Here is a 27,739-nt window from a genome sequence, read left to right on the forward strand (position 1 = left end):
AGTAGGGGGTGTGCAGCACTCCTCCATATTAGTGACAACCAGATCTAGTATGTTTGTACTCCTGGTTGGTGTATTGAATATCTGGTCCAGGGAGTTTGTGTTTACAAAATCCAGGAATCTCTCTGCTTGTACATTTGGTATCGTATAGGATTCCGAGTTAATAGTGAGTAATTAAAGTCACCCATTAATATGGTATTGGGTTGGATGTTTAGTGTTTCCAATAAGTTTAAATACATGATATGGGTTTCCAGGGTCATAGACTTATAGCTTGCAAGGAAATGGTATTGAATTTTGCCTATGGTGATTTGAAGAAGGAGCAGCTGAAGTGCATTGTCCTGTTTGACCAGCCTTGAAGTATATTTATTTTTTATGTAAATAGAGATACCTCCATCTTTAGTCCCTGCCTCTGTAGTACATGGTCTTAATGTGTGGAAGGCATTATAACTTTGTGCTGTTGGTGTGCTGTCCATGACTTTAAACCATGTCTCAATGTCCACACAGTCATCAGCATTCTCTAAGGTAAAGAGAGCTTCTAGGGAGTGGAGATTTTGTTTAGACTCCTAGCAATGAGCAGTAATGCCATTAGATTTTCTTGGTTTTTATTTGCTATGTTGGAAGTACTTTCACTTTGGCATTGCCTAAGAAAGACACTATGGGGGAGAGACAATGTTTTAGCTAATATTCAAAAGCCTAGAGGGGAGAAGTACAGACCATCCCTGGCAAAGCAGCATGGTCTGTTGAGCATCTCCTTCCATGCTGACAAATATTCCACCCCATTAGAATGACACCAGAAGCTAAACCGATTATTAAAGTCAATCATGTTTAGTTCATATTGTGGTCAACACTCAATTAGCTTTGATGCACTTATTGTTGTTATTAAAAATAGTCTGTGAAAAAGTAAAGTAAAAGGAATGTTATTAAGAGATATAATTATGTATAGGAAGAAAAAGTAAACGAAAAGAAAAAAAAATTTGAAAATATGGAAAGTAAAGAATATAAAAAGAAAATAAAGATATGAAAATTGGATTGGAAGATGTCAAACAGATTTGGCACAAGAATAATGATTTTTTGTATTTCCATGGGAAAATGTAGGAAAGGATGTGAATAATGCAATTAAAAATTAACAAAAGAGATTTAAAATTTTTCATGGGTGGATTTTTTTATGAAGACATGTTGTATAAATTACATGTAAAAGGAAATATAAATTGTTTGAAAAAATTATGATTAACGTATGTAATGTTGAAGAAACATTCCAGTATCTTGTATTAAGGTACTTGGTCTTACCAAATCATAAACTCTTAATTAGTCTTGTCTTTAAATAAAAAAACAAAATTCAATTTTCTTGTAAATGATTTGAGTTGAATAATGGATTGTACCACATTACCCCTCTTACTGGGCACCAAGTACCTTTATACCTGTCTCCCACCCGGTGGTTAGTGTATATGAGAAAGTATGTGAGGGGCTGTATTACAAAATAAACCTGATGCACTGTTCAACTAAATTTAACCAGTGAAGAAACAAGATTATTGAATGAGATAGTATCCAATAAAAGTATAAGGGTTATGAAATCAGATAAGGGTGGGGGTTTGGTTGTAATGGACGGGGTGGATTACATTGATAGTATGTTTAGTATTTTATTTACTGACACCTATGATGAAGTTTCAAGAAATGAACTGAATATTGCTTATGGAAATGTGAAACTATGTCTTGACCAAATGGTTATTAATGAAGAACTTGCTTCCGAGGAATGTAGATACTTATTAGTGGACCACCTAAGGATCCTGACCATGTTCAGGATCCCAAAAATGCACAAAAATATTACCCCCCCCCCTTTGCCCACTTGTTGATGCCTCAGGGTCTATTACTTTTAGGTACATGGACTTTCACCTTAAAAACATTCGTATTGGTTACGAGTACCTTTTTAAAGATTCATGGGATTTTTGATCTAAAGTAAGGGATGAACACTATTTAGATGATCTTATACTGGTTACTATAGATGTGTCTGACTTGTTTTCCGTAATCCCACAAAATGAAGGGTTAGAAATATTTTTTGAATTTTTGTGTCAACAACCTGTTTTTTTTGCTAGGAAGGCTAATACCTTGAGAAGTTTAATGGAATTGGTTCTGGAGAACAATTTCCTGATTTTTGAAAATCAGATTTATAAACAAGTTAAAGGAGTATCAATGGGGTCAGGATGGGAAAAAGCTTGTGTTTTTACATCAGGTTTTGAAGGTGATTGGGTTGTGTATGGAAGATTTTTAGATAAAATAGTGATATTTTTGGAAAGGTAGTGAATTACGGTTAATGGAATTTTTTGAATACATTAGTAATAGTATGGGATTCTTAAAATTCACTATGGGTTTTGACCACGAAAAGGTCAACTACCTTGATGTGACGATTTACAAGAATAGAATAACTAAGAAGTTTGGGTCTACCTTATATCGTAAGCCTACATACTCAAATACCCTGTTACACTATAACCGTTGTCATCCACCACACCAAAAGAAGGCTTTGTTTAAGGGCCAATGTGTTTGCTTAGCAAGGATGATATCAGAAAATCACTTGTTCCTTGACAAATGTTAAATATTGAAGGAGAACAGTTGCTTGAAAGGGCAGGTAAGAACAATAAGAATGGAAAAAAGTCTTAAGTGCGGGGCTTGTGCCCAATGTAAGAATATTATGGTATGCAATAGAGTACAAATTGGGAGTCACACTGACATTAAGATTCCTAGTAGATTTTACTGTTATTCCAAAGGGGTGGTATGTTGCTAAGTGCTAGTGGTGATTATTTTTATATAGGAAAAACAATAAGCCCATTAAAGGACAGGATTTATCAACACCTGTATGATATTAAAAAATGGATGTTAAAAATGCTTTGTTTAAGCACATTTTAGAGAACAAGGACCATGTTTTTTAAATTTGTATCATTGATCAGTGTGATTTAGGTTTTGGGGGGGTCCTGAATTAGATTATTTAGAGTATTTAGAATTGCAATGGATTTTATAATCTAATGCCACAGTCCCCCCTGGTTTGAATTAATATGTTTCTCTGAGCAGTTTTTTTGAGCCTGAAAGTCAGTTACATGTAATTTTAAATTTAAATTTTAAATTTTTAATTTTAAATTTGTGATACTGCAAAATAAATATTTATTATATTTATTATTATATGTTTTAAAAAAGTTTTATATACTGTTTGTTTTGAGTCAGTATAGGACTGTGTACTAGCATTGTAAGGGTTAATTTCACCTTGGTAGGAAGCTTAATTAAGTGTATTTTATGATTGGTATGTGGGATTTCAGTTTAGTATTTAAGCTTGTCTTGTAAACTATATTGTTATTCTGATGAAGTCCATTACACCGAGATGAAAGCGCTCAAGAGTTTTAGTTAGATGTTGAGCCTCTGAGGTTTACTGCGTTTCGTTCTTAGTTGAATTTTTGTCCTGTTGGATTTTTGATAAAGTTCGTAAGTATTACAATCTGTACTTAAAAGAATAATGTCATTGATGACAGACTACTTATAAATTATAAAATAAAGAAGTAAAAAGTGACTTTCTGATGATAGTTTTGGCAGACATTCATTTATATACAATGAAATGAGCCATTAATAGAAGTCACACTTCTCTTAAGTCTGCACTGATTAAGAGCTGGTATTTGCAGTCAAAAATCTACAGGGCTTCTATTTAAACACGCACAGCCAGAAGCACTTGCACCCGCATGCACGCACACACACACACACGCGCGCACACACACACCCACACACACACACACTTTATCTGATTCGTGCTGCTCTTTTCATTCGTTTCTGAGTGGAGTTACCTGTCACAAAAACCTCAGACACTGTGTATTTTCAGATACATTTTTCATGAAGTTTGCAGCTTTGCTGGAACCCAGAGACTTTTTTAGACACTGGGAATGCACAATTAAAGAGACACCAGTTGCTGTTCTGTCAGTACCCACTGTGTTAAGCAGACATTGCCTTGTTAAATTCCCCCACTGTGGGGTCTAGATCAAGAACTTGAATGGAAATTTGTTCTGAAGTAGATGATTAATTGATTCATTATTGCTGATTGGTTTTAGTATTTAATACATATTTGTCAATACTGTATGCATTTTTGAAGACTTTTAGGTCAAGACACTAGTAGTGTTACTGAATAAAAGTTTTTATTTTAAAATATGATTGCTGTTTTGCAGGTTGCTAACAATTATTGTTTTCACAAAAGCACAGATTGACAAACTGCTTTCTTTTATTAATCATGTGGTCATGACAGTTCTGACCAAAACTCCTAAGAAATCATGACAATTGAGTGAAACATGTTTTGTTGAAAGCAGTCTCAGTTGCAAAAAAAAAAAACGTAATTGACATGATTTTTGGAAATATTTTTTTCTCTTATTTTTTCTCCATTAAGGAAAATTCCCACCCCATATACATCTGACTGGAAACTTCTAAGTAATTATGGCAGCTGAGTGAAACTTGATTCATGAAAAGCTGCATCAGACACATATACACACACACACACACACACACACACACACACACACACACACACATGCACTCACAAATGTGCACAGATAAAAAGCTTTGATCAACATGGTTTTGGATATTTTTTCCTGTGGAGGAGCAGGCCTTCAGTAGCAATAATGTGGGGTGTTTTATATCTCCAAACATTATGTAGTTGGCTCCTGGTTTGTTACACATTGGAGCAAGGGCAAAGCCTGACTGTAGTGACTTAATCCGTGGAGTGAGCATTTTGGCTGAGTGTATTCATACGAGCAGTTGACAGTTAACTTCTGACTGCATGCCTGTCAACAATCCTTGCTCTTAAAGTGCACAAGAACATTATTATTGAAGTTGTTCACATTAGTGTGTTCTAACAAATGTAAGTAAGAATGGATGAGAAACTTTAGCTGCATTTGTAGTATAGACAAAATTCTCTTGAAAGTGGCCAGTGTTCAGTAATTCTCACAACAGACCTAACATCTGATGGAAAGAAATGACATAGCAGTTAAACAGCTGCTGTAAAACTTCAAATAGGGTAATAAAAAGAGAGAAATCAGGTGGTGTGCTGAGACAAAAGTGATCTTCCTGTTTCTTTCACAGTGAGAAGCTGGATAATATAATGTTAGTTTCCTCGAGAAATGCAGTCAGACATATGAATGTTGTCTAGAATGTAATAAAGACTTAAATGAAAAATGAGCCTATTCAAAAACAGTAAATAAAAAGTGAATGCAGTTTGGGTTCAGCTGGGACTAAAACTGTGTGTGCGTGTTTGCATGTGTGTGCATGTGTGTGTGCGCGTGTGTGTGTTGTTTTAGTGTTGGAGATTAGAAGAAGTGATGGATTAACAGGGCAGTGGAAAACAGTGGGATGAAAGGATTACACCATGAAGAAAAATAAAGGATTTTTCAAGATCCTGGGAGAATATTGCTGTCTTTCTGTTCTGCTGTACTAGGCAAGAGTCAGTAAATGTGTAGACTGTATTAGAAAATGTTTGACAGCTGTATCCAGTGGAAGCCAAGTGGGATGAAAAGATTACTCCATGAAGAAAAGGAAAGGATTTTTGTAGATCCTGGGAGAATATTGTTGTCTTTCTATTCTGCTGTACTAGGCAAGAGTCAGTAAATGTGTAGATTGTATTAGAAAATGATTGACACCTGTATCCAGTGGAAGCCATATCTGGTGGACAGTTCTTACAGCCATCTGTTGGTATGTTTGGGTTATTTTGTTTTATATAAAACAGTAAGTGTTCAACTTTAAAAAGTGATACAATGTTATTTAATACCTGAGCACTAAAGGGCTATTACCCTTACCATTCAATATAGCCCATGCTCCACCTTTGTTCTCTCCTTTCCATGCTGCCCCCCCCCCCTTGCTGCAGGTACTTGTGCATTATTTTATGTCTTGTTTGCTAATAGCTCTTTGGTGTTGTTTTGCTGTCTAAAGCCCTCTGGTGGACCATAGGCTGTACAAAAGGGTGAGTTTAGCCGCTGCTAGCCCATTTCTGTCTTTTGCTATTTTTATCTTTGCTTGGTTGCCTGCTTGCATGAGGACTGCAACCTGGGTTTGCCAGCAAGTCTCACCTGACTTGTTCATGTCAAGGAAAACTAACGTTTTAACAGAAAACTAACATACCACTGCTTTGCAAAAAAAAAAGAGACAACTTGCTGCCATATTTGTAATGCATGTAGTATGCCTGAAAGTGGGATCTTGATAGCCATTCCTACTGAGCATGCTCAGAAAATAGAGAAAGGAGCCTCACTGTAACCAAGATGGCTATTACATTGTTATGTGTAAAAACAAGATTCAGAGAGACTATGTGTAGACTAGAAAGGTGGTCTGATGCCACCCATGCATTAATGGACTGTAGAATTCTGAAGGCTCATTTCAAAACATCATCCTGTTTTATTCCAGTGCTGCTAAAGTAGACTGTCTTCTAATTGTCAGTGCCAACCCAAAAAAATGTATTGATGCAAGCCACTGTAAACTTGTTTAGATTCTGATAGAAGGAAGGTACTGAAGCATTCACAAGTCACAATTTTCACACTATTCTGTTTTAATGTTAAATTTTTTAATTTTCTGGTTCTTTCATTTAATCTTATTTTTTCTACAAGTGTGGAAAGCAATGACCTCATTTGTTTCACAGTAACTTCGGTTGCTTTTGTTAATACACACCTGAGCTACTGGTCTGACAAAAATAACACTGCAGGTCATTACTTGAAAGGCACGTTAATCAAGTGAGTTAGCTATGTCTTCCATAATATTTCTTTTGCTACCATTGCTTAAATCAAGATTATTTAATGGATGAAGGTGTTGAAAGAAACATCAAAGTACTGAATACTGTTGTACCAAAGCTGAAAAACATCCAGCAAATAAAACAAAAACATGTCTGATAATTGTTAATGAACCTTCTAAAACAGATTACAGAACATATATCAGTTTAGCTTTCAGAGTCATAATTTCTTCATCTGAAACCAAACAGGCTTGTAATACCCAGGGATAAGCCTTGTGATCTCGGCATCAGATTTTTAAATTCATTTTGCAGATTTAAAGAAAATTAATATGGATATTTTACGACAAAGATGAAGGATACTCAGTTTTTTTCCACTGGACCAGCTGCATCACTCAGTGTAAGAAAGTGCAGTCAGTCTTGAAAGAAGCAGGCATAGTCCAGCAGTTTTAATTAATTAAGTCATTCACTCTTTCATTCTGTATTGCCTACTTTATCCAGATTACAGTCATGGAGGAGCCATAGCTTATGCTAGCACTCAGTGGTTGCAAGGTAGAGAAATTATTCCATGCTTGTATGCCAGTTTATTTCATGATGCATCCAATCCCCCCCCACCCCCACTGCCGCCAAATACACACACACACTGTCACTCGCATAGGGGTACACACCTTTGTGCAATTTGGAACACAATGTAAGTGTAAACTGGAACATCTGGTGCAAACCCATGAGAACACAGGGAAGATATCTTTGAATTTCAGTTTACTAAATCTCTACTCATCAAACTCACTCCATTGTAAGTCTTTGCTCCCTTGATTTCTCAAAAAAGCAGACCTTTAGTAATGGAAATTATTGACTGTGATTAAATGAAAAAGAAAATTAGAAAATGTTAAAAAGAAAATTAATTTACTTTATTTTTACAGGAGAAATCAAGCTGCCCGTACCCCTGATGTGGGAGTTTAATCCCCACAGCCACCTTCTTAATCATACTAACTTGAAAATTTCACCCGGATGAGTTGGTGTAGGGAGCTTTATCCCTTGAGACAACCCTAACAATCATATTGCTTTGAAATTTCCGGAGTTTAATGCTGTATATCCTGTTCACTACATCTTTCAGTGAACTTTGCTAGTTGAGCTGGGACTTGACAGACTCATTAATGATGAAATGTAGTAGTACTAAGTGGTGTTAGTATAGTTCCTCAAAGCAAGACACATGGAGATAATGACTTTGACTAAGGCTTTCCACTAATGTTAGTTTTAGAGAAAGGAAAAGATGAAATAGATGTTGCCAGGTGAAAATTGAGCATGTATTAGAATATAGCTTCATAAAGAAAGCAGATGATATTAATGAACATATTTGTAAATGGTAAAAATTGCTGCCATTTACAGAAACCATAGACATAAACCTACATTATATATATATAAAAACATTTATATATATGTCAGGAGCAGTCTTGTTTTTACATATTTTACAAGCATTGTGTTAACATTTTCTGTAAAAAAACAGTGATCTAAAGTTTAAAGATTATATTTAAAGGTGTGAAATGTGCTTTTCTTTTCAAACAAAAAAAAGGGTTTGCATGCATGTTTATGCTTGCGAACATTTTGTGTGAAAAGAACAGTGCATTTTGAAACATTTGAAAAAATATAAAGGTTTAAATATTGCTTCCAAAAGTGGAAGACTGAATGTAGTAAGCCATGTTTATGACTTGAATATTCATAGGACGGCAGGAAGCAGTTACATCTTTCAGGGTTACAGCTCTAATACTGCTGTATTAGAGTAGGAAAGTAATTGTAAATCAGTGATTTAGTTTCCAAATTGTTAAATAAACAGTTTGGCAGAAAACTATGTCATTATTTTCTTTTGCCAAGCTGTTAATTTAACAGTCTGGCAATTAAATCACTAATTCACAATTACTTACCTACGTTAAGACAACAATATTAGAGCTGGAAACCTGGATGACGTACCCACTCCCCTCCCTCCTATGAATATTAATGCTGTAAACACAGCTTATTACATTTAGTCTTCCCCGTTCAGAAGCAATATTTAAAACATTTTTTAAATACATGGGTGTGGAACAATCGTTATTTGTATAAAAAATGTGTTTGCATGCATAATGTTGCATGCAAACACTTTCTTTATACAAAAAAAAAATTTTTAAAAATTGCACCTTTAGACATGGTCTTTAAGCTTCTAGTTATAAATAATGCAATGATCATACTCCTCCATGTAAGCCTTTGTCTATGGCCTTCCCTGCATCACATGTTTAAATCTGTGACAGTGCGTGCCAGACATTCACAAGGAAGAACAGCAGGCTTTCCATTGCTCAGTGGCCTGGGGCGATAGTCTAACCTGGGTTTCCAATGGAGCATGTAAACAAATCAACCTTTAGCCAGTGGCCAGCTAATTTATCAAAGTACACTTAACCTCTTAATAAATTGCTTATTGTAATAAGTTTGCTATGCACCCAAGCATTGTTGTAAATAGCAAGTCAGTCATTTTCACCAGCAGATAATGCCATACAGATTTAGGAATGTCCTGCAGATTCTTATTTATCTTGCCCCTCTGTTCACATTTCCACTTCTGTACTTCATTACTGCAGAGCTGACATAATACATTTTGCAAGTAAAAATTCAGTCCTCCTTCCTGTGCCTTTTTGCATAGCTGCTGTACCTTGTCAAACTGGCTAATCAGTAACCACTCACATTCAGTGGATAACTGTTCTGTTATCTCTTTTTAACTTTTTAAAATAAAAAATTATTAAAAATTACCCAAGGACCAGAATAAAAATAAATAAATGCCTGCTTGACATCACAATAAAAAATACAGAAATTACACGCATTTGTATTCATTACTTTGTTTGTGCCTTTCAGCTTTGTAAATTCTGTATTAGACAATTTCTGTAGATATTATAGCCCACTGAAATGAACAGGAATCATACCTCTCAATTTCTAAGAACAAAAAATCTTGACAAAGCAATAAATAATGAGGTTACAAAGGCCCAGAAATGGGGACACTTTTTAAAATATTGCTCTTGCAACTTAGAAAGTTAATAGAGTAACAGGTTTTACATTAGTGTGAATTTTTTGAAGGATATGAAGCCTGAAACTCAAATTTCTTTCATTGTTTTTCTGACTTCAATCCTCAATGTTTTGCCAGTGATTTGCCAGAAAACCACAAATGTTAAGTTGTCTATCTCGCCTTCATTCTTGCTGGATGGGTTCGGAGCTGAACCTCGGCTCCAACTCGGCCACTCTAAAAGCTCGAGAGCTAGTTCCACCGGCTCGAGGCTCCCGTATATTCCACAATGCTAGGCGGTAACTCCTCAGATCTCGTTTGCCGCTATAGCGATCGAGGTGCTCTTCCAACTGGCTCTTCAGGTTAGTTGCTTAAAACTAAGTTTAACTAAGATAGACCCCCTTTTAAGTTAATTTTTCTTTATTATTTACTAAATTAGGTAGTTTCTTACCATCCCCTTCCAAATTCTCCCCTTCTTTTCCAAAAAACTCTCAAGAATTCTTCCCTTAGGCCTTTGGGCCCCGTCCCTCCCTTCCTAGTAGTTAGAGTGACTGTCTTTTTTTGTAGGGAATTATTTGATTTAATTAGTTTAATTTAATTTTCAATTAGTGTAATCTGTGTGTGTGTGTGAGTGTGAGTGATTACACTTTCTTCTTTAGAAATGTCTAAAGAATCAAAGGTCTCAGGCTTTAAGAAGTGTGACTCGTGCTGTCAGAAGATGTCTCTGACAGACGGTCACACTTCTTGTGTATACTGCCTGGGACCTTTGCACCTGCAGGACTCATGTGCTGTTTGCCATGGTTTCAGCCCTAGAGTCCTGCAGGAGCGAAAAAATAAGCTCATTTTAAGGGGCTTATTAAAGCCTGAGGGTCCCCCGACTCAATCTTCAGGGAAACCCTCCAAGCCTACCAGACCGTCGGCTCCAGTGTCTGAGTCATCCCCTGGGGTTTCAAAGTCTGGCCGGAGCCGATGATTCTCGAACACATATTTCTACTGTTTCCTCGGCTCCGGCCAGAGCCGAGGTAGACATTGCTGAGTCGGCTCCGATAAAGTTATCGGAACCGACTTCCAGGAAGAGGTCAAGGTCACCATCTATCGGCTCTGTTCATTCAGCTCCAGCATCGCCATTGTTGTCTGAACGGAGCCATAGATCTCACTCCTCTAGGTCGTCGAGACTGCCAGATCATGACCTTCAGAGGGTGGTGAGTCGACTTCTCAAGTCCGAGGCACTGGCCCAAATGCTTCAGAGCCCGACTCAACAGTCGATGGCTAATCCCATCACTCAAAATGTTCCTCCTCTGACTCCTTTGAGTTCGGAGCCGTGGCTGCATCGGAACCGATACCCTTGTCTTCGGTGCCGTCGTCTGCTCCGATGTCTTCTCTGGAGGAATCTCGGCGCCGGACTTCCCTCGTCGGCTCCGAGGGGGCAAGTGGCATCGGACCCTTGTCCGACCCCACTCTCCCTCTCGGTGCTTCGACGCTGGTGAGTTCGGCTCTGACATCGGCCTCGGAGCCATAACTGTCGGTGCCGGGGGAGGTTTTCATCTTTTCGGAGCGGAGATCTCTGGCTCTGCCTGACAGGGGTGCCTTCGAGGTCATGAGGAGCGTGTTAGAACCTGGTTCAACCCCACAGTCGGCTCCATCTGCCCCTCCTTCCATGGTGCCTGTGGTGATTTCTTCTCACCCCCTCATCCCGGATCGTAGAGAGCCAGCTCCTCAAGTTTCCCCAGTGGGGATCTCCTCCTCTTCCGAGGCCTCTCCTGACCCGGTAGGAGAGCCCCCTAGGAAGAGGCAGTGCAAGAGGAAGCACATTGACTCCCTTGAGTCTGTCACCTCTGACACTGATTTAGAGGATTCTGAAGGTTCCCCTGGTTCCCCCTCTGAAGATGTCTCCTTTGCAGACATCCTCGAAATCTTAAAACAGAGGGGGAATTGGCCAGCCCTCAACCCTTCAGAGGATGAATCGGTGTATCTTGAGGCATTTGGCTCTCGCCCTTCCACCTCCTGGGTGTCCCCTACCTTTGACCCCCTTATGCAAGTGATGGCAAAGAAGGCCTGGACGGCTCCTGACTCAGTGGAACCCACCCCCAGGAGACCATCAAAATTTATCACTGCCCCCAAGGACAAAGAATTCTTGACCAAAGGCATCTCTGTTGATGCTATGGTGGTGGCTGCGGCCACCAAGAAGGATCTAGCTGATCCTTCAGTGCCTGTTCATCCTCCTAACAAGGAGTCTAGGACTATGGACAGGTACGGGAAGCGGATGTTCTCGTCAGCGACCTTTTCTATGTGCTCACTGAATTACCTGTGTCATTTCACTCATTCTCAGAGGGATTTGCTCAAGGAAGCGAGTGAAATGTTAAAGGATCCAACAGCTGCGGGTTTTCAGGATAGGATGAACTCTCAGCTGGCGACCCTTAACTCAATAGTTAACTCCTCCATGCGCCTCCTTTCATATGCGGCGGATGGAGCGAGTAGAGCGGCAGGTACAGGTGTGGCCTTACGTCGGCATGCCTGGATGCAGCTATGTAACTTTGCGGACCCTTTCAAGGCGTCCTTCACTAACTCCCCCTTTGATGGATCATCCCTCTTTGGTCCTCAAGTGAAGGAAACCCTGACTAGGTGCGAGACTGAAGGCAAGACTCTCTCTGCCGTGGGAGTCCGTTTTTCTACTCCTTCTAGGCCTTACCCCAAAGGCCAGAAGGGGGGAAAGATGTGGTTCCGCAAGCAACCACAGGGAGTTTTGCCTGACGCACAGAGTCGATTCCCCTCTAGAGGCAGAGAGGGGAACAATAATGGTAGACGCCGTCCTAGAGGCAGAGGGGGCCCGCAGAATCAGGGCAGTCGAGAATCTTTCTCTGACAAGCCCTTTCAGCATCCCTGAGGTGTTGCCCGGCTGTCCACCTTCGGAGGCAGTCGGGGGAAGATTATCTCTGTATCCAAAAGCCTGGCTTTCCCTCACTCAAGACAAATGGGTACAGTCTATAATTTCCGAAGGCTACAGAATCCCTTTCTTTTGCATTCCAAAGCAGTCAGGAAAATCCCTTCCAGACATTCCACCCAGTCAAAGGGAGCAAGCAGCACTAGAAATTTCAAAGCTGCTGGCAAAAAGAGCCATTCAACCATTTCCAGCAGACCAACAAGGATCCGGAATCTACTCCAAATTATTTTTGCTTCCAAAGAAAACAGGAGACTGGAGACCCATTTTGGATCTCAGCAACTTGAACAAGTTTGTCAAGAAAACTAAATTTTGGATGGTCACGCTGCAGTCCATTCTGCCCCTTTTGGGCCGGGACAACTGGATGCGCTCTATAGATCTCCAGGATGCGTACTATCACATCAGAATGAGCCGACGCTCCAGGAGATTCCTCCGCTTCAGGCTGGGAACCAGTCATTTTCAATTCAGGGCCCTGCTCTTTGGACTTACTACAGCCCCCCGAGTGTTTACCAAATGCATGGCAGTGGTCGCCTCTCATCTGAGATGACAAGGATTCCAAGTGTTTCCGTATTTAGATGACTGGCTCCTTACAGCCCCCACCAAGCATCTTCTGCTTCTTGCCAGAGACTACACCTTTCACACATGTCAAACTCTAGGCATTTCAATAAATTATGAAAAGTCTGTCTTGTCGCCTTGTCATGTTATTACCTTCATAGGCGCAAATCTAGACACAGTCAGCATGTCAACCAGACTCACAGAGCAGAGAATAGCAGACATATACAGACAAGTCTCTCTTGTCTTGCAGAGCAACAAGATCAAAGTCAGACTGATCCTGAAGGTCTTAGGGATAATGGCGGCTGCTATCCCTCTCCTCCCTTTAGCCTGATTCCACATGAGAATCTTACAATGGATGCTCTTCACACAATGGTCATACCAACAACTTCCAATGTCCCATTCCATTGCGATAACACAATCGTGCAGGAATCATCTTTCTTGGTGGATCACATCCCCCCAGCTCTTCCTAGGGAGACCCTTTGTTCCTCCCCCTCCGGTTGCTACACTGACAACGGACGCCTCCCTGATCGGGTGGGGGGGGCATTACCAGGGCAGGATGGTCCAAGGCATGTGGCAACCTTTCGAACGCCACTTGCACATAAATGTCCTAGAGATGAGAGCAGTGCTTCTAGCATTGCAAGCCCTACAAGACTCTCTTCCCAAAGGAACTATAGCAATTCAGACAGACAATATGTCTGTAGTGTGGTACATCAACAAACAAGGCGGAACCAGATCCTACCCCCTATGTCGAGAGGCACTCAGACTGTGGCAATGGGCGATTTCTTCTCAGCAGTTTCTGTTAGCAACGCACATTCCCGGGAAGTCCAGTGTGATTGTGGACAAATTGAGCAGAGCTATTCTCATGCCTCACGAGTGGTCTCTGAAGAATTCAGTGTTGGAGAAAGTTTTTCGAAAGTGGGGCTGGCCTTGCTGCGACCTTTTCGCTACTCCCCAAAACAGCAAGTGCGACGATTTTTTCACCCTCTTTCCCCATCCAGGCCACCCCAGCAGAGACGCTCTAGTCCACGATTGGCCCGGGGACTTCTGTATGCTTTTCCTCCCTTCCCACTGATATCTCAACTAATACAGAAAGCCATCGCTCAGAAAGCTTCCATGATCCTCATTGCCCCTTACTGGCCTCGACAGGTTTGGTTCCCATTTCTTCACCATTATCTGTTGGAGCAACCCTGGCATCTGGACCCAGTTCCAGACCTCTTGACCCATCAGTCGGGTCAGTTGCACCACTCCTCCCTTCTCTGAACCTCACAGCGTGGTTTCTCCAATTCCAACTCTAGCCAGGCTTCCTCTAATATCTCACTCAGTTCGAGATATTTTGATAGCCTCTCATAAATCTTCCACTCAGAAGATTTATCACAGTAAGTGGAAACGTTTTTCCTGTTGGGCGCATTCAAAGGATATAGATCCTTTCACTGCTTCCATTCAATCAGTTTTGGACTTTCTAGCTGAACTTTTCCACTCAGGTTCGTCTCCGTCTACCATCAAAGTTCAATTGGCAGCTATATCTAATTTTTATGTTGGAGTCTCAGAGTCCTCCATTATGTCTCACAAACTCTGCAAAGCCTTTTTAAAGGGAGTTTTTCTCCTCAAACCACCTATCAGGATCCTCCTCCTCAATGGGATCTCAACTTGGTTCTGGTGTCCTTAATTCTTCCCCTTTGAACCTGCGGCTTCATGCTCAATGAAGTTACTATCTTGGAAAACACTCTTTTTGGTAGCTATTACTTCAGCCAGAAGAGTCTCTGAACTCCATGCTCTGTGTAGTCGATCCCCTTATCTTTTGTTTCATAAGGATAGGGTGTCCTTACGTACTAACCCGTCCTTTTTGCCTAAGGTAGCTTCACCGGCAAATTTGAATCAAACCATTGATCTTCCTGTGTTCTTTCCTAACTATTCGAACAGATCAGAACAAAAATTACATTGGTTAGACGTTCATCGCCAACTTAGGTACTATTTAGACAGGACCAAACAATTCAGGAAGTCTCATCAACTGTTTGTTTCCCATGCAGAAGGTAGAATGGGCCTTCCAGTTTCTAAGGTATCTCTTTCTAGATGGCTTACTTCGTTGATTACCTTTGTGTATGAGATCAGACATCAACAGTTGCCAACCAAACCCAGGGCTCATTCAACTAGAGCTTTAGCCACATCTATAGCTTTCCAAGACAGACTGCCTGTTTTTTTCGATTTGTTCTGCAGCTACTTGGGCTTCTCCCCATACTTTCATTTCTCATTATAAGTTGGACTTAGCCTCTAGGGACCGAGCCAACTTTTGTTCCACTGTACTCAAGAGTCTGTTCCGATAGGCCACCCGGGACAAGGTCCCATCCAGCAGGAATGAAGGCGAGATAGACAACTTAACATTTAGAAGTTATGTACCTACCATAACGTTCCATGATGTCCTTCAAGAATGCAACTGCAGTCATAACATATGGGTTGTCCTGCCTCAGGCAGCCCTCGGTCGGCCGGATTCCAAAGTCTGGGTCTGGCGTCGGCCGGTGTCACCTCCTCTCCGACGTCAGAACGGCTGGAGTATAAAGGCATCGGCCGACGCCATCTTCTTCAGTCTTTCTGGTGCACGGTGCCTGAAGCAGAAGCAGTTCGCAAGTACCGGTTGGTCAGCTCCTGTATTTTCAGTACCGAAGTCATCTAAAAGCTAAGTACCCCATTGGGGAACATTTTTTCTTGCCTCAGCCGATGTCAGAACAAATTGAGAAAGTTAATAATTGTTTGTCTTGTGGTAAACAAATACCTCATAAGGACTTCCATTCTTACTGCCTTCCTTGCCTGGGCCCAGACCACGACGTCTCGGCCTGTGCTGCCTGTGCTTGCTTTAATAAGTGCACACTCAGGCGCCGGGCAGAATTTGCCAAAGATTTTTTCGGTGAATCTTTCGCGTATATCATGCCGTCGGATCAACCGACAACTCAATCTACCAAAAAACGAAAGGACCGGGACCGACATCCTCGGCCCGCGTCCTCCACCGATGCAACTCCTAAACCCTCCGCTAGTGCTTCGGTCCCTTCGGAAGCGGTAATTCAACCGCTCCAGGCCGACGACACAGCGTTAACACGTCCTTCGGTCTCGGAGATCTCTCCGGTGCCGGTTGTTGATTTTCCTCCGGAAACCGAAGTTCTGGATCTACCCAACACCATTCCTGTAGACAAGGTTACTCCTGCACGTGGGGCTGCAAGGCCTCCTGTTTCCATGTCCATCAAGGCCTTTGCACGTGCTAAGGCCACCAGCCAGGCCAAGGCCCATCCTAAACCTGCTGCTCAGACCCTTCTTCTGATAAACAGATCATGTCTCTTGCTGCAGATCTTATTTCTCTTATCAGGGGGTCTCAGCCTCACCCAGACAGAGGTTCTCAGCCACCTGGAGAGAAAAGGTTCAGAACTGAGCAGGCTGACAACCTCTCTTCAGATGAAGCCTCTGGGGATTCTGAGCATTCAGATACCCAAGAAAAATCCTTCCAGGCCTATGAGGACTCTGATGCTGAGGAATCTATTCCCTCTGCCTCCCCTCCTGAGGATTTCTCGTTTGGTGAAGTCCTGCACTCCATGAGGGAACATTTTAAATGGCAGGGTCAGGAATTCTCTGATTCCAGGAAAAGGCTACGTACCTTCCTCAAGCTTCCCCAGCACAGACCTTTAGCTATTCCTCCTGTTATGGATGTTTTGGATCATGTTTTCTCTGACTCCAGTGCTAACCCTGATTCTCTCCCTCCTGCTCCTGTCAAGCCAGACAGATATTATAGGGTCCCTGACACTCACAAACATCTCTTTAAGGCCCACTCTGTGGATCTAGAAACTATTTCACAGGGCCCCAAGGGAGTGGCTACTTCCACTGCCAAGAATCCGCTACCAGCAGATAGGGAAGCTAGGTCCCTGGAGAGATGGGGTAAAAAAGTTTATACCTCTACCACCCTAGCCATGAGGTCACTTAACTGCCTGTTTCATATGTTTCAGTACCAGGATTTTTTACTGGATGATTTACAGAAAAAGCTAGCCTCTCCTGAGCCTATTGATAGAAAGGCATTGCAGGATCATATACATAACACTCAGCAGGTTAACAATCATTTTCTTCAGTGTGGTTATTTTGCATTGGAGGCTTCATGTAGGGCAGCTATGACTGGGGCTGTGATATGCAGACATGCTTGGTTAAAAGATCAGCCATTGCCAGACCATGTTAAAGTAAAGTTACTTGATGCACCTCTGGAAAAACAGAAGCTTTTTGGTGCTAATGCACAAGATGTGTTGAAATCCATTGAGGAAAAAGCTAAGTCAGTACAGACAGTCAAGGATTTCCTCCAGGTTCAGCCACCCAGATTCAGCAGAAACTGGCCTTCAAAGAATTGGTCCTTCCCAGAATCTGACAAGTTTCAAAGGGGAAAAAAACAGGCGTGCCCGAGGTAGAGGGCAATACCGAGGATCCTACAGGGGCCGCCAATGGCAACCTCCAAATCAAAGAAGTGGCAGGCAGCCCAGCTGCACCACAAGGACAATCACAATGACTTGACTTTCATACCGCCTACAAAGGCTCAAAGAGAAGCACCTTTGGGCAGAAAATTATCCTTATTCTCAAAAAACTGGCATATATTAACCAAGGACAACTGGATTCTGGATTTAATAGACAAGGGTTACAGATTCCACTTCAATACTTTACCAATAAGACAAGGCATGCCAAACCTGCCACATCATCAAAGGGCAGAGGCACTCACTCAAGTTTCAAAGCTGTTAAGTATAAAAGCAATAGAAAGGGTTCCTCCTCAGGAACAAGGCCAGGGATTTTATTCAAGACAGTTCCTTGTTCCAAGAAAAGAAAACAAATGGAGGCCTATACTGGACTTGTCTACTCTGAATACCTTTCTCATTGTGCCAAAGTTCAAAATGCTGACATTACAGCAGCTCCTTCCCATGCTGGGCAAGGGGTCTTAGCTGGTCACTCTGGACCTCAAGGAGGCATACCTGCATGTCCCAATCAGACAAAGCTGCAGAAGATACCTCAGATTTCTTGCAGGGACAGAGCATTATCAATTCTCAGCATTGCCGTTTGGCTTAACTACTGCACCCAGAGTGTTCACGAAATGCCTGGCATCAGTAGTGGCACACTGCAGACTCCAGGGGATTCAAATATACCCCTATCTGGACGACTGCCTCATACAAGCAGACAACAAACAAACCTTAATAGCAAACTTGGACTATGTCATTCAACTACTGCAGGCTTTGGGATACACAGTCAACATTCAGAAATCAAGACTACTGCCATCCCAGCAGATTATTTTCCTAGGAGCCAAACTGGACACAGAAACACAAATGGCCTACCTCACAGAGGAAAAACAACAGCAGTTACCAGAGTACTTCAAAGGCCTAGCAAAGCTCTCCCAGCTGACTGCAAGGAAAATCCTGCAGGCCCTGGGATTCATGGCATCTTGCATTCTTCTGATACCTTTGGCAAGACTTCATATGAGAAAGCTGCAATGGTATTTAAAAAGCTTATGGTCCCAACACAGCCAAAGCCTAGAGGATGTAATCCCACTCATTCCATGTCTACAAAAATAATTCTTGTGGTGGGCTCAAGCAAGTCAGTTAAACAAAGGCATGTCTTTCAGCAAACCTCAAGCAGGTCAAATGATTACAACAGATGCCTCAGATCATGGATGGGGGGCGCACATGGAGGGCAGATGCATTCAAGGTCTGTGGACAACAAGGGAAAGACATCTGCACATAAACCAAAAAGAGATGTTGGCAGTGATACATGCAATCGAGACTTTCGAAAAATCACTACAAGGACATTTGCTAATAAGGACAGACAACACCACTGTCATGTGGTATATAAACAAGCAGGGAGGCACTCATTCTTATCCCCTCTGCAGACTAACAATGATTCTCTGGGAAAAATCCCTGAGTCTGAAGATACATTTGCAATCCCAGTTTGTGCCGGGCAAGGACAATGTACTGGCAGACAAGCTGAGCAGAAATTTCTTGGATCCACACGAATGGAGGCTGCATCCTTACATTTTCTCACAAATAACAAAGACATGGGGAAGACTGGACGTAGATCTCTTTGCTTCTCACATGAATCATCACCTGGAAAAGTTCTGCACAAGGACCCACCATCCTCTAGCCTGGAAAACGGATGCTCTCTCCTTCAGCTGGAATTCCTTAAAAATTTATGTATTCCCTCCTCTACCTCTGCTGACCAAGGTGATACTGAAGATCAAAGCAGAACAGCCAACAGGCATTTTGATAGCTCCAGACTAGCCAAGGCAACACTGGTACCCATTGCTGTTGAGCATAACTCGGACAAAACCGTGGCCTCTGCCCCTATGGCCCCTGCTTCTATCACAACACAATTACAGGACTGTCCATCAAAACCTGAAAACATTGCATCTGACAGCCTGGAGGTTACCATAACTCCTTCCGCTATCTCTCTTTCCAAAAAAGTTCAAGAGATCTTACTGAAAGCACGCAGACCTTCCACCAGAAAAACCTATTCAGCCAAGTGGAAGAGATTCAGCATCTGGAATGCCAACAGGGGTCAGGATACAACATTACTGAGTATACCTCAGATATTGGAATACTTGGCAGAAATGTTTCATACTGGACTCTCATATTCTTCTATAAAGATTCACGCCTCAGCAATCTCAGCAAAATACAGTTGTGATCCACCAGTGTTTTCACATCCTTTGCTAAGACAGTTCCTAAGAGGGATAAAGAATATCAAACCTCCAAGAAAACAGCCAGTACCTGCATGGGACCTCAATTTCGTTTTGGAAAAATTAACTCTTCCTCCCTTTGAGCCAGCAGCAACTTCAGAGATGCAATTTCTATCATGGAAAACGGTTTTTCTATTGGCAGTCACATCTGCAAGAAGAGTCTCGGAGATACAGGCACTCATGGCAGTATTTCCTTTCCTCATTTTTCATCAGGACAGAGTTTCTCTAAGAACCAATCCTACATTCATGTCAAAAGTAATTTCCAGGGAGTCTCTAAATCAAGCTATTCACCTGCCTACTTTCTTCCCCAATCCTCAAAACAGGGGGGAAAAGCTGTTGCATACTTTGGACATACACAGGCAACTACGCTACTACTTGGACAGAACTAAGGCCACCAGAAAGTCTGACCAACTGTTTGTAGCCTATGCTGCTGGAGTACAAGGAAAAGCAATCTCCAAACAAACAATTTCAAAATGGATTGGACACTGCATCAGATTCTGCTATTCTTTCCATGGAAAAGGTGTGCCAGCCAATATTAGGCCACATTCCACCAGAGCTATAGCCACATCCACAGCTTTCCTCAGAGGAGTGGCTACAAAGGACATTCTAGAGGCTGCTACATGGAGCTCCGTGCATACATTTACCAAGCACTACAACCTGCCTTTATACTCCAGATCCCGAGCAGGCTTTGCTTCGGCAGTCCTGCAGGGCATTTTAGCTACACCATCCCTTTCTTAGTTCCATCCACCCCCAGCTTGGCTATGGTATTCAACCCATATGTTATGACTGCAGTTGCATTCTTGAAGGACATAGTACAGTTTTGTACCTACCATAAATGTAGATGTCCGATAGATATGCAACTGCAGTCGGATTTTCCCACCCTCCTACCCCTCTGCATCTTTCTTTATGGGTCCACTACCCCTATTCCTATTAGCTGGGGGGTATGTCCTATGGTGTATCTGTTTATTACTGTTGTGCATGTCTGGAATTGTTTATCCATTCACCAATTTTAGCCTTCCTAGGAGGGCACCTGGCATCTGGGGCAAGAAACACTGAAGAAGATGGCGTCGGCCGATGCCTTTATACTCCAGCCGTTCTGACATCGGAGAGGAGGCGACACCGGCCGACGCCGGACCCAGACTTTGGAATCTGGCCGACCGAGGGCTGCCTGAGGCAGGACAACCCATATCTTATGACTGCAGTTGCATATCTATCGGACATCTACATTTATGGTAGGTACAAAACTGTACTTTAGTTGTCTTCTTCTCGCCTTCTTTCTTGCATCCCACCCTCCTTCCCCCTAGACTGGACAGACCTAGAGGAGGTTGTTTTGTGACCTTTCTATCCTTTTTTCCACGCTTTACCACCTATATATATATATATATATATATATATATATATATATGTTTTCCTCTGTTAGGTTTAGGACACCTCACAGTCAGCCTATAGAGGTGGGTTACCCTTTTCCATATAATGGAATTTTTCTAGCTGGGCCTAGCTTACAAACGAGATCTGAGGAGTTACCGCCTAGCATTGTGGGATATAGGGGAGCCTCGAGCCGGTGGAACTAGCTCTCGAGCTTTTAGAGTGGCCGAGTCGGAGCCGAGGTTCGGCTCCGAACCCATCCAGCAAGAAAGAAGGCGAGAAGAAGACAACTAACATGGAACGTTATGGTAAGAACATAACTTCTAATTTTATGAGAAACAGACCACAAATATGAGGCAAAAATCTGGACATTTCTGCGAAAATCTGTACAGTTGAGAAGTATGAGTCAGAAACAGTAATTCAGGTAAAAAAAAAGAAAAACAGTAAAAGGAATTAATGGAATATGTATGTGTCTGGTGTGTATGAGATGTACTAGATGTCTTGCATTGTTTAGAGAATGAGTTTCACAATGCATCACAAAACTTAGTTTATTAATTCTGTAGTACAGAATATCTAATGTATCTAACAAAAGACCATAAATGTAATATCAGTAGCTAAGATTAGACTTTCTGTGCCTTTAAGATTTTACACTTCTCTCTTTCTAATACCGTAATTAACCAAGTTCTTTAGTGACCCTGTGTTTGGTTAATTGAATGATAGCAAAGAATGAGGTCATTGTTTTGCATCTGTAGAGTCCAGATGGGGCACACCCACAGGCTTTGTTTTAACAACCAGGTGCAAACAGAAGAAAAGTTTGTGCAGACAGATGAAGGTAAGTGGAAATAATGTGACGTGAATGCAGCAGTACTTTTTATCATTTTAATATCTTTCATTCATGTGCCATCTTTAGGTTCAGTGACACTGAGCATGTCAGCAATGGTTTGTAGGTCAGTTTCATATCTTGGTGAACAGTGTAAAAGTAAAGATACATTCTTAAACATGATGACTATTCCTGGTATGTTGTGCCACATCAAAACTCTTTAAGAGCTGAAAGCAAAACAGTTTCAGCATTTTCTGTATCCCTGTGTTCTTTATTGTCATTGTAAAGCCTGTCAGAGGTCTTGACAATCTCAGGAGGGTTTTCATAAATGATGTATTTTCTAGAAAACCGCTTATATTTTGTAGGGAACGGTATTTCAAACAAAACAAGTAATCCAACAGAAAGAGTAAGGCACTGTGAAATAAGGAAGATCCCGGCATTGCATGTCACTGGATTAGGATACAGCAGAAATAGATCATTTTGCATGAAACATGCACTGCATCATAAGGCTTTGCTGTGAGAAACGCTGTGGGTATTTTGCTTATTTTAAAAGGATATTTGCTGATGTTTTGTTTGCCTGATGCTGAATGACTACACTGAAAGCATACAGAGAAAAAATTGCAGGTTCATATTGGGAAGTGCTATCAGTTTCACCGCTTTATGAATGCTGCCTTAAAATGGTTTTCCTCCTACTTATTAGCACAGGACCCCTGGAGGTCCAGGGTTTTGCACGAGTAGAGTTAAGCACAAAATAAATTGCATTGAGAAGTATGACAGTAGCCATGCATTGCCAGTAAGAATGTTTAAAGTAATTTATTCAGCAATAGCTTCTTTCTGCTTAAAAGCATTAACATGTCTATTTTGAGGTGCAGTACTTTCTGTAGCTTACAACAGTCCTGTGATTTTGCTAAATATACATGCCTTTTGGTAATGTACTGCTACGATATATAGAACATGTGACACCACTGGTGATCAATTGACTGGACTACTCCTGCCTACAGGGGAGTTTGTCACCTCATTTTGAATACTTATTTGGATGGAAGTTTAAGCTATCATAAGAGTTGTTCATAAGTGTTCCATTTCAAGTTATCATCATTGCCATCAACCCCCTTTCCCAGTTTTTACATGGGGTTGAGGTGTCACATGAGCATTAGTCAATGTGACCAAATCACCTATAGCCAATGTTTGCACCACAGAAAGGATCAATATCTAAAACTCCTAAGGGCAGTATATTGCAAATAGTGACTTAACATAGCCATTCATTGAGGACATCCCAGACTAAAATCTCTAGAAGATATTCTCTCGTATGACTTTTAGGAAATTAATACATCATCTTAACTCGTAAGTGTCTTACACTTATAAAATATTTAAATTTGGAATTTGCTGGGTTACTCTGATTAGGAAGATTGTGCTTAAAAATGAATGCTAGAGTACTGATAAATGAAAAGCCTCATGCATGATAACAAGATCTTGATAATGGTTATTGTTAGATGTGAGACAAAGGCATCTACTTCAGTATTAAATCCCCTGACATTTTTATGTTAATTTAAATAAATCCAGACCCTGGGTGTGCTTTACACTTAACTAAATATAGCAAATTAAAAAAGTGCAGTATGTGTTTAGTCTGGCATGTATCTTACATCATGCTTTTATTTCTGTACATGTGAACAAGAGCAGTGTCCTTCCCAGTTAATCCACATCTGTTTCAGCATTGAGTTAATTAATAGGGGTAACTGGACTATAAGATACAAACTATGTCAATAGTGACAGTCAAGAGCAAAAGGAAGAGAAAGAAAAATAACACAACCAAAATAAAAAGAGCCACCGGAATACTTACTTAGGTTAACAGGAAATTGCTTTTCTTAGGGCCATACCTTACAGACATGTTATATCAGCATTCAGCACTTAGGATAGATGGCTTCTTAATCTCATTTGCTGACTCTCTGAACATCGTCAGTGTTATAAATGAACATTTTATAGCCTTTCTTGAGTGCTTATTATCCTGAATGTTTCTGTATGTGTCTCAGGTTTACCTGTATCTTGTTTTACAGCCTTACAATGTCCATATTATATTTGTGTAGAAATGTGTTTAGAAAGAAGATGGCCTCCTGGCAATATTTCTTTCATCTGACTGATGAACCTGGCTCATTATGAATGGATGCTAGGATTGTATCTGTGCAGTAGAAGTGGAAGTATGTCCATTCAGTTATTCAGCTACTAGGTGGTCCTGAGCTTCTATGTCATTTACTCCAAAATGTCAGAAATAAGATGCTTTTTCTCTGATTCCATGCTGTCTGTTCTGACACACACCAATGACTTTAAGTAAACCATGGAAGAGACCTGACTAATAAAACTTGTTGAGGATGTTCTTTGTGGACTCGGTACTAGAACATTCACTCAGGCAGTCATGAACATGGAACTATATATTTCGACAGCAAATAATGGCTGACTGACTGATCTGGTTTCCCTGTTCTCTACCTCCTGGGTAAGCTGCAAAATTAAAATGACCTGCAGCTTGGTTTCTTTACAGATCTTACAAATTGCCTTTCATGTGTCCTAGAAATAAAAATAAAGTCTACCAAAGCCAAATTTGAGGTAAATCTGACCTCCCAGGCCAAGGACAACCACAAAGCATTCTTTAGCTATGTTATCAACCTCAAAGGCAATATACAATTGTGTGCAGAGCTCATTGTACATGGAGCCACCTATAGTGAGCAAGAAGGTACAGCAAACCTCCTGGCTGATAAATTCATCTCCAACTTTACCCCTCTCTCCCTCTCAACCTTCCCTCAGGATATATCATCAAATATAACTCCACCTACTATCATTGGGCCCAGACAATATCCCAGGATATTTCTAAATAGCATGAAACATGACCTATCAGGGCCTCTAGAATTACTATTTAACGGAAGCCTGCAAACAGGCTTCATGTCTCATGAATGGAGAAAGGCAACAGTCATCCCTCTGCACAAAGGTGGCCATCTGCAGACCTTGGAAACTACAGACCCATAAGTCTCACTAACCTTATATGTAAAGCCATGGAAAGAATTATCATGGAGATGATCAAAAGAGATATAGTAAACCTCCAGACTTTGGATCCAAACCAGTTTGGTTTTGTCAAGGACATATCATGCCTACTCAACCTGGTGGACTTCTTTGAGTGGGTCACCAAAGCAATGGATGAGGGCAAAATCATTTACACTGCCTACCTTGACCTAGCAAAAGCATTTGACACAATACCCCACTCAGGCATTGTTGACAAACTCAAGAGGTTAGTACAAACCCGTATGTCACCTGGTTGATAGCCAACTGGCCCACAGACAGGACCCAGGAAGTTAGAATTGGGGAGTTAATTTCTTCAAAGAGGCCTTTCACAAGTGGAGTCCCTCAGGGATCAGTCCTTGGACCGCTCCTTTTTGGCATTTACTTCTAAGAAGTCAAGGCCAATGCCAGTGGTCTGTGGCTAAATAAATTTGCAGATGATTGCAAATTAGGAACTGCCCTTGAATCTCACACTGACACAAATGTTCTCCAGAAGGGGCTGACACAGACAAACATCTGATGTCAGAGCCATGGACTAAAACTAAATGCCAAGAAATGCATAATAGTATTCTTTGGGAAGTTATCCATCTCTGGTAACTATCATATTCACAACACACCCCTTAGAGTTGACCCAGTAATCAGGGACTTAGGGACACACGTAGATAATAAACTAACCTTTGACCATCACGTGTCTACAGTGGTGAGGAAATCATTCTATGTTGCGCAACTTGTAAACATAGGTATTTCTTCTAAGTCCAAGGAAGCCATTCTTCCACTGTATTCAGCATCCATCAGACCTATCATTGAGTACAGTACCCCCTTTGGTATGTACCTACCCAGGCATATCCAACAATTGAAACATCCACAGAGGTTCCTCACTAAATGAATACAGGGTGTAAGTAAAATGTCCGATGCAGATCGCTTCAAGGCCATATCCCTGTATTCTGTCTCCCACAGACTTTTGAGGGGAGATCTATGCCTGGCATATAGGGGTTGTCAGACCCCACTCTGATGGACCTCCTGCATGGTCACAAAACAAACAGCACCAGAATTACCCATTCTAAAGACTTAAACCTTGCCTGTGATATAAATAGGACCTGTTGGAGAGATAGGTATGTATTCCAGAGACTGCCCCATCTGTGGAACAGGCTTCCCATCCATGTGAAGCAGAGTTCCTCCCTAACCCAATTCAAGTGCAAGTTGGACAATTGGATGAGAAACCGGAAATTTATCCCTGGTTTGGCACCTATGTCTCTAGTGGACCCAGGTAACCTGTAAATGGTTCATCTCCCAGGCCCATGCTTACACTTATCAAGGATATCAGAACTTGTCAGAGATTTGGGATGCATGGCTAGGCTTAAAAAGGCCCTTGTGATCATTAGCCTAGTAAACACCTATGAACCTATACTTTTATCTATACTATCACTGCTTTTGAATCTGTCTTCTCATTAAGGCTTTGTAGTCATTAACTACCTATATTTGAAATAATACTTTCTCAGTTATTTTCTAAAATGTCTAAATTGTGCTTTCAGTTTAACTTCTTATATCTGATGTTGTCCTTTTCATTCTTACTCAATGTATGGGTTTGGATCCAATCCTTGGATCTGACTTGGCCACATATTCCAGACTCCAGATGCACCTCTTGAGCTCCTCCCTCTACCCACAATGCCCTTTTCTATCCCCATTGCCTCAGATCTCATTTGCTGCCATCGCAAACAGATATAGGTTCCACTCTGGAGTTTTGATAAGAAATACTTTGTGAGTTATTTAACTTTAAAATTTCTCCGTAAATTTCTCTTTAATTAGTTTATTAATCCCCACTTTTAGTTTTCACTGGCCGTTAGGATTTTCTGACTCTTTCCAATACTATTTTGATAGTATTGGCATTTTTTTTCCATTTTTGGTATTCTGGATTACCCTTTTTTCTTTAAAGGACATTTCTTTAGCTTACCATTGTTAGTAATTTTGTAGTTAGTCTCCCTTTCTTTCTTTAAAAAAAAAAAAAAAAAAAATTTTTATTGGCAGTTTACCTTTTCACCGTTTGTCCTTTTTCTTCTTGTCCGTTATAACATGTTGGACAAACTAACAGGCTTTTAGAAATGTACTTCTTGTGGACATAAGCACTTAGATGCCCAGAAGGAGTGCGTGTCCTATCTTGTGGCCGGGCACTTGGACACTTCTTGTAAGACCTGTTCTACATTTAATCCAATGGCCCTAGTAGATAGAAGCAATAAATTTATCTTAAGGGGTCTTTTCCCTTCTGTATCTTCTTCAGGGGCTCAAACCCCCCTCAAAGACTAGTAAGCCTTCTCCTCTGGAGTACAGGAATCGCTCCCCTCCAAAGTTCCCCAGGTCTTTGTTAGAGCCTCCCTTGAAGACTAGAAAAATTTTGGATCCGACACTATCGGATCTAAAGACTACTCAGCAGTTAGATCTGAAGCCATCAGATCCTAAGGCTTCAGCTCTGTCTGTTATCACTATACGTCTGACAGTACCCTCTTGGATTCTAGGTGTTCAGATCCAACGCCGGGTACTTCTTATGGGAG

General features: G+C 41.2%; 1 protein-coding gene across 5 annotated transcripts in view; it reads left to right on the plus strand.

Moving 5' to 3' along the window:
* CAMTA1 (calmodulin binding transcription activator 1) overlaps positions 1-27,739 on the plus strand; it is a 2,166,856-nt gene that overhangs the window by 1,733,181 nt on the left and 405,936 nt on the right. For 4 of the 5 annotated variants that reach the window (XM_044056441.1, XM_044056437.1, XM_044056440.1 and 1 more), the window contains one exon: positions 5,941-5,971. The exons of the other annotated variant lie outside the window; for it this stretch is intronic. In XM_044056441.1, the coding sequence (XP_043912376.1) occupies positions 5,941-5,971 (31 nt within the window). The remainder of the gene's footprint in view (positions 1-5,940; positions 5,972-27,739) is intronic. 5 annotated transcript variants of the gene reach the window in all.

This window comes from Protopterus annectens, chromosome 14.part0 (assembly GCF_019279795.1).
Source record: "Protopterus annectens isolate FY-2018-M chromosome 14.part0, PAN1.0, whole genome shotgun sequence".
Classification (NCBI taxonomy): Eukaryota; Metazoa; Chordata; order Ceratodontiformes; family Protopteridae; genus Protopterus; species Protopterus annectens.